Source organism: Stegostoma tigrinum, chromosome 9, assembly GCF_030684315.1.
Source record: "Stegostoma tigrinum isolate sSteTig4 chromosome 9, sSteTig4.hap1, whole genome shotgun sequence".
Classification (NCBI taxonomy): Eukaryota; Metazoa; Chordata; class Chondrichthyes; order Orectolobiformes; family Stegostomatidae; genus Stegostoma; species Stegostoma tigrinum.
This window is the reverse complement of record NC_081362.1, coordinates 74327838-74340564: the sequence shown is the minus strand read 5'-3', so window position 1 is coordinate 74340564 and position 12727 is coordinate 74327838. Positions and strand designations below refer to the sequence as shown.

The 12727-nt window shown below is 40.4% G+C and overlaps 1 protein-coding gene across 4 annotated transcripts in view; it reads right to left on the bottom strand.

Moving 5' to 3' along the window:
- Positions 1 to 12727, bottom strand: part of LOC125454947 (CAP-Gly domain-containing linker protein 4-like) — a 265594-nt gene that overhangs the window by 87119 nt on the left and 165748 nt on the right. For all 4 annotated transcript variants that reach the window (XM_048536323.2, XM_059648632.1, XM_059648633.1 and 1 more), the window contains 2 exons: positions 10003 to 10161; positions 1323 to 1466 (listed from right to left, as the gene is read on the bottom strand). In XM_048536323.2, coding sequence (XP_048392280.1) covers positions 1323 to 1466; positions 10003 to 10161 — 303 coding nt within the window. The remainder of the gene's footprint in view (positions 1 to 1322; positions 1467 to 10002; positions 10162 to 12727) is intronic.

Genomic DNA, 12727 nt, shown 5'->3' with positions numbered 1-12727 from the left:
TTAATGTTGTGAAGGATCTGATTCTTTACAATCTTACTATCCCCTTTTCAATTCTCACTCCTGAGGCATTAGGCTAACCTTTAACTAAAGTCTGAATTACCTAGATTTGACCACATAACATGTATTTTTAAAGTGTAATTATCACAAGTCCCAAGGTTCTTTAAGGAGTAGGAGCAAAACACAAAATTTGAAACTGAGGTACATAGGAGATATTAAGGGCAGTGAGAAAAAGCCTGAATACAAACAGTCAGCTATTATAAAGGAGGGAAGAGAAGTAGGGAGATAGATAAATTTAGGGAAGACATTCCAGAGCTTGAACTATCAACACTGGAGCGACTAGATGCTCAAGAGGACAAGTTCCTACTCACTGCTAGATTAATATCACCAGCTATTTGATCAGGCCCTTAACTGAACATTAATGTGTGGGCGGACAGTTGCGTAATGGTAATGTCATGGAACTAATAATCCAAAGGCCTAGACTAATGGCTGGAAACAAGGGACCAAATCTCACCATGGGAGCTGGCAGAATTTAAATTCAATGAATCAAATTTACAATTGAAAACTCGCCTCAGTAACAGTAAATGAACCTAGTTCACTATTGATCTCTATGGAAGGAAATCTTCCACCCCTATGTGATCTGTCTTACACATTACTCCAGATTCACAGTAATGTGGTTGACTTTTAACTGCTTTCAGAAATGGTCGATGAGGAAGTTGGAGTTGGACAGCTAATACTGACGTTACCAACAATGTCCATACCCAAAAAAGACTCATTTTTAAAAACATTAATTGCTTATTTAAGGGTCTTAATTGTTGAAAAGATAGAAAGGCCACCAATTTAAAAAGGCCATGCCACTACCTTTCGTCTCCTTCAAAAATTCCATTCCTCAGTAATTGTGTGGAATTACATCAGATTGTCTGCTAGTGTTAGTGTTGTATATCATCCCAAAATAAAGCTCCAAACACATGTCCATGCCATCAAAAAAACCACTTACTCCTACACTGAAACATTTCTTAATTTTACTCTTCTTCAGCTCAGCAGCTGCTGATACAACCTAAACCTGTAGTCTAAATGCAATTAATGTTCTTGGCACAGGTTTGAAAATGGTGAGGTCGGCAGAAGATCAACAAGACAGAAAAGTGACTATTATAGAATAGCAGGTTGGTAACAACAAAGACAAGGCCTAAGGAAAGTGAGCAAGGAAGAGGATAGGCAACATATCATCATTTAAGATCTAATAACACTTTAATGCAAGCTGATGAATACTCTTATTTATTATAGCAAGTCTAGATTTATTGGTTTATTAAGTCCCTTTAACCTACCTGGTGCAAAGCTTGTTTTCCCATAAAATCGTACTGTTCCGCTCCTCTGTCCAACCACAACCACACGATCTCCAATCTTTATATCACTCTTACAAGTCTGCACACAACCCAGACTGCCAACTGATGGAGCTCGATTCCGCAAACCTATTTTAAACAATAGAAGGTTGAAAAGTTAAATTAAACTATGTTTTAATATGATTACATTTATTATTTCCCTACTCTTCTCTTTCAGCAATACTTTCTTTCTCTATAACAAAAACACAAACTACTTAAGAAACTGAGCAGGTCTGATAGCATCTGTGCAGAGAAAGCACAGTTAGCACGGGAACCAATGCAGGAAGTCAGAGGCAAGTAAAATGGGGACAGAAACAAAGGACAGTAAGAGGAAAAGTGAAAGTGGAAGGCAGTGAAGCCAAACACCGAAATCATAAAGGGCCACGTTTCACAATGTCTAAAAGGGCAATAAATGTCAAAAAAAAATGAACCTGAAGGCTCTGTGCCTCAATGTGAGGAGCATTTGTAATCAGATAGATGAATTAACTATGCAAGTAGTTATTAATAGTTATGATATAATTGGGATCACAGAGATCTGATTCCAGGGTGACCAAGGATGGGAAACCAACATCCAGGGTTATTCAATCTTCAGGAAGGACAGACAGAAAGGAAAGGGAGGTGGGATATTGTTGCTGGCTAAGGAGGAGATTAACATAACAGTAAGGGAGGACATTAGCACTGATGATGTTGGAATCAAGGTGAGTGAAGCTATGGAACACCGAAGGGTACAAGACATTAGTGGGAGTTGTGTACAGGCCACAAAACACTAGTTGTCATGTTTGGGAACTCTATCAAACAGGAAATTAGAGTTGCACATAGTAAGGGTACAGCAGTTATTGTGTAATGAAAGAGAATTAATTAGCAACACTATAGTACAAGATCCTTTGGGGAAGCATGACCAAAATATGGTAGAATTTTTCAGTAAGATGGATAGTGATACAATTAAATCTGAAACTGGGGTCCTGAACTTAAAGAAAGCTAACTTTGATGGTATGAGGTATGCATTGGCTATGATAAACTAGCCAAGCATACAGAAAGGGTTGACCGTTTTCAAACCTATGCCAAGAACATTAATTGCATTTAGACTACAGGTTTAGGTTGCAGCAGCAGCTGCTGAGCTGAAGAAGAGTAGAATTAGGAAATGTTTCAGTGGTGGCGTAGGTGGTCTTTTGATGGCATGGACATGTGGTTGGAGTTTTATTTTGGGGTGACATACAACACTGACACTAGCAGACAATCTGATGTAGTTTCACACAATTACTGAGGAATGGAGTTTGTGGATGGAATTTCTGAAGGAGACGGAAGGTAGTGGCAATGGTCTTCCTTACGTCGGCAATGGTAGACATTTAAAGAACACATGAATAAAGTTCAATAATGGTATATTGCTGTCTGGGATAACAATAAAAGTGAAGTTGGCGTAACCACGGCTAACAAAGGAAATCAGAGATAATGTTAAAGCCAAACAGGAGACATATAAATTGGCCAAAAAAAGCAGCAAACCCGAGGTTTGGGAAACACTTAAAATACAGCAGAGAAGGACAAAGGGTTTAATTTGGAAAGGGAAAATAGAATATAAAAGTAAGCTTGCGGAAAATAAAAAGTGGCTGGAAAAGCTCCTATAGATATGTGAAGAAAAAAAGACCAGTGAAGACAAATATAAGTCCCTGCAGGTAGAATCAGGTGAATTCATAACAAAGAGATAGCAGACAAATTGGACAAATACTTCAGATCTGTCTTCACTAAGGAGGACACAAATAATTCTCAGGAAATGCTAGGGGACAGAGGGTCAAGCATGAAGAAGGAACTGAAGGAAATCCTTATCAGTCAGGAAATGATACTGGGGATATAAATGGAATTAAAACCCGATAAGTCCCCAGGGCCTAATGCTTTGCATTCCCAGAGTACTTAAGGAAGTGGCCCTAGAAATTGCGGATACATTGATGATCATTTTCCAGCATGCTGTAGACCCTGAAAGAGTGCCAATGGACTTGAGGGTAGCTAATTTAACATCACTCTTTAAAAAAGGAGGGAGAGAAAATGGGGTGTTATAGGCCAGTCAGCTTCGACATTGATGGTGGGGAAAATGCTGGAGTCAATCATTAAGGATGCAATAACTGAGTATTTGGAAAGCGCTGACAGATTCAGTCCTACTCAACATGGATTCACTAAAAGGAAATCATGCTTGACAAACCTTCTGGAATATTTTGAGGATGTGACCAGTAGACATCGGTGAATCAATAGATGTTGTGTATCTGGACTTTCAAAAGGCTTTTGGCAAGAGATTAGTGAGGAAAATTACACCTCATGGTATCAAAGGTAATGTATTGACATTGATAGAGAACTGAGCGGCAGACAGGAAGCAGAGAGTTGGAACAAATGGATCCTTTTCAGAATGAACACAGCAGGCGAAGCAGCATCAGAGGAGCAGGAATGCTTACATTTTGGATCTAGATCCTTCTTCAGAAATGGGAGAGGGGAAGAGGATTCTGAAATAAATAGGGAGAGAGGGGTAGGCAGACAGATGGAGAAAGGAGAAGATAGGTGGAGAGGAGACAAACAAGTCAAAGAGCCAGGGTTGTAGCCAGTAAAGGTGAGTTTTGTGGGGAATAAGGGAGGGGATAGGTCAGTCCAGGGAGGCCGGACAGGTCAAGGAGGTGGGATGAGATTGGTAGGTAGGAGATGGGGGTGGGGCTAGAGGTGGGAGGAGTGGAGAGGTGAGAGGAAGGACAGGTTAGGGAGGCAGGGATGAGCTGGGCTGGTTTTGGGATGCAATCGGGAGAGGGGAGATTTTGAAGCTGGTGAAGTCCACATTGATACAATTGGGCTGCAGGGTTCCCAGGCGGAATGTGAGATGCCGTTCCTGCAACCTTCGGGTGGCATTATTGTGGCACTGCAGGAGGCCCAGGGCATGTCATCCAAGGAGTTGCAGGGGGAGTTGAAATGGTTCGCAATTGGGAGGCGCAGATGTTTGTTGCGAACTGAGCGCAGGTATTCCACAAAGCGGTCCCCAAGCCTCCACTTGGTTTCCCCAGTGTAGAGGAGGCCGCATCGGGAACAGCAGACGCAGTATACCACATTAGCAGATGTGCAGGTGAACATCTATTTGATGTGGAAGATCTTCTTGGGGCCTGGGATGGGGGTGAAGGGGGAGGTGTAGAGGCAGGTGTAGCACTTCCTGCAGTTGCAGGAAAAAGTGCCGGGTGTGATGGTACTGGTGGGGAGCGTGGAGCGGATAAGGGAGTCACGAGAGAGTGGTCCCTCCGGAAGGCAGATAAGGGTGGGGAGGGAAAAATGTCTTTGGTATGGGGGTCAGATTGCAGATGGCGGAAGTGTTGGAGGATGATGCGTTGGATGCAAAGGTTGGTGGGTAGTACATGAGGACGAGGGGGATTTTAATTTGGTTGTTATTGTGAGGAGGGGGTATGCGAGATGGGTTGCGGGAGATGCAAGAGACATGGTCAAGGGTGTTTTCAATCACTGTGGTGGGGGGGGAAGTTGTGGTCCTTGAAAAGCAAGGACATCTGGCATGTTTGGCAGTGGAATGCCTCATCTTGGGAGCAGGTGCGGCAGAGGCGGTGGAATTGGGAATAGGGGATGGAATTTTTGCAGGAAGGTTGGTGGGAGGAGGTGTATTCTAGGTAGCTGTGGGAGTCGGTAGGCTTGAAATAGATATCGGTTTCCAGGGATGTTGCCAGAGATGGAAACAGAGAGGTTCAGAAAGGAGAGAGTGATATCGAAGATGGTACAAGTGAACTTAAGGTTGGGGTGGAAGGTGTTAGTGAAGTGGATTGACTGTTCAAGCTCCTCGTGACAGCACAAGACGGCGCTGTTACAGTCATCGATGTAACGGATGAAGAGGTGGTGGTTAGGGCCAGTGCAGCTTTGGAAGAGGGATTGTTCCACATATCCCACAAAGAGGCAGGCATAGCTTGGGCCCTTGCAGGTACCTATGGCCAACCCTTTTGTCTGTAGGAAGTAGGAAAAACATGTGGAGCTGTAGCTTAGTTGGTCAGCATGCTTGCCTAGTAAACAGGAGATCCTGGGTTCAAATCCCAGCAGTGTCTACAGTTTACATCCACTGTCTCTCCTTTAAACATTTCTTATACATGTGTTTTAAACATTGTGGCTCTACCTCCATCCACCACTCCCTCTGAAAGTTCGTTCCACTCACAAACCACTCTCTTTGTAAAAAAAAGCCTTTCATGCCTTTTTTTTTAAATCTTTCTCATCTCACCTTAAAAATATGCCCCCTAGTCTTGAAATCTTCCACCCTAGGGAAGGATACCTGGCATTCACCTTATCTATACCCCTCATGATTTTATAAACATCTCAGTGGTCACCCCTCAACTTCCTATACTCCAGTGAAAGATGTCCCAGCTTATCCAGCCTCTCCTAATAACTCAAACCCTCCATTCCCAGAAACATCCTGGTAACATCTTTCATTTTGATAAGGTTGGCCTTCCTTTTAACTGGTGGTATATTTAAGAGCCACGTAAAGATATCATGCAATGATTAAGGATTCCAATGGCAAATGAATGAGGTTAAAGGTTAATGTGGAAATGGTCAAGTCATTATGCAATTGGATAGTGATAATGATACAGAAAATAGGGAGTAAAATACTCAACTTTGGGTCAAAGAGAATACCAATCATGCAAGCAGCCTGGTTTATCCTGAGTCAGTCGCTACAAAGAGGAACAGATTCATTGAGTCTGAAGGGACAGAAGGCAATGGATTCGGCCTTGACAATATTTAAATAGGCAAAACTACAATTAAACAAACATTAGATATTGCTTAACAGTTTGGACTTTATCTTTGGCATACAGTAAAGGATCCAGCAAGGAGTCAAGATTCAAAAATAGAGACCACATGACCAAGCCACTGTCTTCCTTGGTGCTGTAATCTTAATAATTCCAGTCCCGACGCCCACAAAGATTCAAAAGTCACAGCCTGATGAAATAATTTGTAAGATCCATGCAGGGGAATCTTGCACTACACCGTTTGACAGTAGCAACATATCGGATCGAGCTGGCTGGCCAGAAGAGGCCCTAGTTTATTATTTTGCCTGGCTCTTCTGGCTAGGAATGTTCTCTCCAGACTCTTCAAGAAATCTTCAGTTTTTCAGAAAACTTTCATTGTAACAATTGTCAGGAAATCACCTGGCCTGGTAATGTAATAGTCTCTCATCAATCAATAGGACACCCAGTCCACTCCCTGAGATCACAAAGGTACAGAATTATATTCTGAGTACTTTGCTTTTGAAAATTCATGCACAGCCAGGAACAATGCTGTTGTGCAAACTTCAAATCTGTAACGGTTAAAACTCTCAAACTGAAATACAAATCCACCAGAACTGACTACCTCAGTCCAAAGAATAATCATTCAAATGCAAATAAGCTATTTCTAAAATATTGTTGGTTGTTGCAACTTCATGATTTCCTTAAGCTTGTGTTGCCAACCCGTGCCGTCCATTAAGGTAGGGTAAAAGAAAATTAACTTCTATTAGAGATCACGGCAAACACAAAACTTCATTTCATTATGAGGATACAAGAAAGCAAGATCATGAACATGTATGACATTTCACCTCTAACTGTGGTGGCTTGTACTGTCTTATTTGTAATATCATGTCACACCCTCTTCTACAACTTCTTCTCCAGACTCTATACATTATATTGTCTGAGAAAGCCTGTTACTTAATTTCTTATTTACCGGGATAAGCACTGTAGTGGTTTTACTAGTGTACCTGACCCATGTCCTCAGCTCCTTCAAAAGGAAATGAAAATTCAAGTCACCTATGAGTTTTCTTGAATGCTGCTGGGCAGAAAGAGAATTGTCAGATGTCTCAAGTTCAGCATTCAAACCATCATTGGGATCCATTGATGAATGCAACATCTCTGGTCTTTTCAACACTGTTAATGACCGGTTCCATGGTTGAGGATACTAACGCATGTCTGTTTCATCACATTATGCTATTAAGTAATGTTTATTTTACTATTAATTAAGTGAGTAATAATAGGACATTGGTTGTGGTGTTTGTTGAAGCACTTGGCAATTACATGTTGGATCGCATATCCAAATTGATTAGATGTTTGGTTGGTTATGTGGTTTGTGACTTCTGCAGATACTATGTAACTAGAATGACACTCATACTCTTTTTCCCTCACCTTGTCTAAGTCCTCTGCTTCAAGATGCACTAAGAGTGTGTGTGGGATAGAAGGGAGTTGAGTTCTTAGCCCCTTCCTGTTAAAGGTTCATGGCGAGCAAAACTATTTTGAAGTAGAGTTGGAAAATGATTCAAGAGTGCCAAATGAATTATTAGCACTACCTTTACTATTTGGATTCTCACCATGGATTTGCACTGAGCTACTTATATGGTCAAACCCTCAGGATACTGTGAACTCCTTAAAGTACTTATTGGCAAATTGGATCATGTGGGCTGCAAAGATGTCCTTCAGAGACATAATCACTGCCTCCAATGAATCTTCAATCTCTTGACCTGCATCCACCTTGAATGACAGTCAACCACTATCAAGAATGTTTTACTCCTATGTTCAAAGAGACCCATCCCCATGTTTTCCCACAGTCTTGAAGTAAAAGAAGATGACATGACTGGCTCTTTAGGGTCCTGGCAATAAATTGCACCAGTGATATATCTTGATACCATCCATTCCAAAGCTTTTTAAAGACCTAGGTATCAAACAGAATCTCTTGTTATGGCTTAACACTTTGTGATGCTCAAATTACTTTGATATAACAATTGCAATATGTTGAGTTTCAGTACTTCCAGCATGACTAATATCTTCTCATAATTTAGAAAATTATCCACTAACAGATATCTTCTCATCAGATTGAGAATGGGATTTTTTATATAATGACTATCCTTTATTTTCAAACTTGAACACATTTGTATGATATTTGTGCCTTTCTGATTTCAGTAAGTTGTGGAATTGTTGCTGACAGATTTACAATTGTTCATGACGTAGACTTTCCTACCCCTTTAACATAACTTGTTCAGGCCTTGCCACTGGGATACAAGACACATTTCCTTCCAGAAAATACCATTAACTGTACTTTTGATGGAAATTTTACTAAATTCTTAGCATGCAACAGAGTAACTCAAGATTTTGTCTCAGTTGTGAAGATCCAGGTCATAGTTGGCAGGCTTTTCACAAGCCACTGCAGCAGCCATGTTTCTTTTTCCATGATTGCATAGCTTTGTTCAGCCAATGAAACACTGCCACTGGTATGGGACCACAATTTTAAAAAGACACATGCATTTGTTTGAAATCCCACAACAATCCCTATTGTTTACACCATACAATCTAACTACAACCCTAACTCTTGCTTGCTGACTGCAAACATCACCAACCGCAACCTGGTAATGACCCAAATGTAATGGTTTCAACCTCCCATGGAAAATTTGAGTAAGCCTCAATCATGTAAGGCTGGGTCAAGGAAAATGTGACAACTTGTTTGACATGTGGAACAGTATGAACAATTCAATATATGAATGTAGCCACCCAAGGCAGACAATCACTCATGTACCGAACTTTTGCCTTGAGAGATCCATTTCTGGTGAGATCATAACCATTCACACTACATCAGCTGAAGCTGTTAAATAGATTGTTAACCACAATATTGAATTCTATCTGCTTTCCCATCCAAATGAATAAAAGCAACTATTTTCCTTAGGAAATTAACATTTGCTTTTTGCAACATTTCATAAATGAGATGCATTTTAAACTGTGTAAGTGTTTCATTTATAAAACTGCACAACAGGATACCAACTACAACATTCTATTATAATATGAACTTTCACAATACCACTTTTGAAAGTTAAATGGATTATAGTAATTGCCTAACTGAATATATTGTTAGATGCAGAATTTGTTTTGGGACTGAAGGTATAGGGGCCAATTATCACTCCCCTGCCTGGTGGAAATCTTATGCAAGCTTAATTAAAATTGTGTGGAAGGTCAGATCAGAAATCAGGGCCAGAATAAGTCCAGCAAGAAAAGGTTTTTTTCGTAAAAAAAAACATAGTTTCTTTGTGTGTCAGAGAATTTTTCTGCCCTTCTACTCCCCAGCTCTCACAAAGAAGATTCCCCACCAACAGCATTTTGATCTCCTGGGTGCGATACACTGGATCACAGGTAGACTGCTATTCTGGTGCAGTAGTGAATGAAGTATATGCAAATTGGGTTAAGCAGCAAAATCAAGAGAACCTCACTGCTGCTGTTTCCAGAAAGACCAGTTCTTTGCTGGTCACATCCCTGCCTAAGAATTAATACAAAATCCATAACTTCTGCCTTATTTAACCTTTAAACTGTTCAGTGATGTCTTTTGTTGGTTTGTAGTATCATTCTCACACTTGTTCTGTTGCTATCATTTGAACGATTTAAAAGTAAAAGATGGTGCAAAATGTAAGTGCCACAGTATTCCACATTAATCAATAGTTAATTTAACTCACATACACTGCATATCCATTTCAGAATCTCCATTCAAGTTGTCTTCACTTCTGTGATTCTTTTTCAGTAGGTTTCAATAAATTCAGTTGACTTTAAAATGTCTTTCTGTTAATGTAAACATTAAATAGCTAGTGTTTGCTTTAGAGAATTTGAACAATTACCCGTGGTGATCCTTGTGCTTGCAGGTGCTGGTTTAGCTGCCATCTTCTTAGAGTTGGCCAAATTCCTTTGTCGTGTGGGTGGCTGCCTTTGTCTGGAGTGCCTGCTTTCTATTGAAGAAGTAGAGGAGGATGAGGAGCAGAGTGACCCAGGCAGAGAAACTGGACAGACAACAAAGATTGAATAGAGAGAAAAGAAGAAAGTGAAAAAAATACACAACACAAAGTAAGTAAAATACAATGGGACAAATGGCTCATTGGTATTAGCATCATTAATTTCAATAATTACTTTTCTTAATTGAAAGGCCTTTTGTGTAGAGATGGATTCTGTGAATATAACTTTGCTATTGACCTATTACTCTCTCATTTGCCATTTTGGGAACTTATTTTTCCTTTTTACTCCATTGACATATTTGCTTCCTCTGTTTTGATTTCATTCTTTAATGAATTTACATTTAGAAATGTTTTATGATGTAGAAATGAAAAAGACAATGATTCAGCTAGTTTATCACCTATCATCCTAGCAGTCACACAGAAATACAATAATAGAGTTGTTAATTAATTATAACATTTAATCTCCATCAATTAATACAATGCATCAAAATATGATGTGATGGAGACCACAGTGGTGGAGAGTTTTGGAAACCACTAGTCCATAAGTTATCTGGTAATTCCAAATGTATAACACTTACCATGCCAGCAGCAAAACTGGCTGCTGTAGAACTGCTGGGGCCGCATATGGCACTCAGCTTTTTGAGTCGGAGTCATTGAGGTCTACAGCAATGAAAAAGGCCCTTCAGCACATCACATCTGTGTCAGTCAAAAGCAACCACCTAACTATTCTTTGATAATGGGAACTGCAGATGCTGGAGAATCCAAGATAACAAAGTGTGGAGCTGGATGAACACAACAGGCCAAGCAGCATCTCAGGAGCACAAAAGCTGACGTTTCGGGCCTAGACCCTTCATCAGACTATTCTTTTCCAAACTATTTGTTTCCTATTTTCCAGCACTTGGCCAAAGCTTTAACGTCTTGGCATCACAAGTACACAACTAAATACTTCTTCAATGTTATGAGGGTTTCTGCCTCTAATACCCTTATAGGTATTGAGGTCCAGATTCACACCACCCCATGGGTGAAAAACATTTTCCTTTATTAAATCTCCTTATATGTAATCACTTTCAGCCATGTTGGGGAGTTGTTAATGTGCTAATCCATCAATGCGGAGCTTACACAAGGGAATCTGACTTGCATTAATTCAAGGGCACATTATTCAATTTGCAAACAAGACTTTTAGTACTACAAAGTTTTGAAGTATTGCGGCATGTTTTCAGAAGTACTGTTGAGAGTTTCTGGATTTGGCAGGGGGTGTTGCTAGTTTCCCACAGGGAGTGCAGAGAATTTACTGACCTGTCCGTGCAAAAAATGCAACAGCATAAGGGCTGTAAATCCTTCTGATGCTACAACACAATAAACAAATGGAACTGAGGTTGCAGAGAGAGTAGGGTCTATACAGATCTCCACAGGAAGTCCTAACATGGGTTGTTCAGAGAACAATCTCACATCTTTCTCTCACCTAAGAACAACGTCTGTGATCTGAGATTCATCGAGGAAGTAGTCAGAGAACTGTTTCATTTCCTTCAGCGAGCCCCATGGCCTCATACCAGGAAAGGGACAGCACTGCTAGTGGTCACCATCACTCTGAACTTCCATATAACAAAGTACTTTCAGAAGAAGCGCAAGACTTGGTAAATATTACACACTACACCACTGTCACTGCATCCAAAAGGCAACAAAGGACCAGTATATGAGGAGAGGTGATCTTATTGTCTCTAACTACAGAGAAGCAGGATGAGCTGGTTGCCAGCTCCAGGTTTCCAAATGCTGCAGGTACTGCATTAACTACACAAATAGCTCCATTGGTTCCACTTGTCAATGAGGACATTGCAGGAAGCACAAGCTGTTCCATTTCAATTAATGTTTACTCTATGCATGATCATACCCAAACTGTCACTTTGGTGAATTCCTGCAATCTTGGTCACAGCTTCGATGCCTTCATTCAGAGGTAGTACATCATTATTTCCAACTTCAGGCTAGCATGAAGAACAGACCTGAGGATGGTTTAATATTGTCCTAGTTTTCCAAAGATTTGTGGAGGTACTTTTTTTATTATGATAAATATATGTTGAAATTAAATGAGTGATACCCTGTCCAGCAGAAACTGGGCAGATGAGCAGGTAGAGTGACCTAGCAGATTTAGTGACAAAGTTCATTTCCTTTCCTGCAACAAACAAATTTCATTTGCTCTTTTAAACAGCTGGGCATGACATCTACTAAAATCTGGGGAATGCTTCTTTAAATTTTGAGAAACTTTAATTAATAAAGCATGTGGACCCAGACGATAATTTAATCTGCTAATCCGTGGCAGGAGGAGTTGTCATCTGAAAATCAGCCACAGACAAATGAAAAAAAGCAGAAGCGCATCCTGCAGACTCTGGCAGCTGCTTCCTGCTGCCCAATATTCTGTTCTACCTGCTGCCTACCTCTTGGTTCCTATCAGTTTTGATGCTTTAGAGTTAAACCCATCCACTCTATTTAAAAGTAAGGACTCAAGGATCACAGGTAAGTCAATAGGTAGGACAAAACATTTCCAGTCTGAAACTGTTACAGAGCTATAAGATGGTACTGTAGATGGCCAAGACAGTTCAAAACAACATGTAGCTCAGCC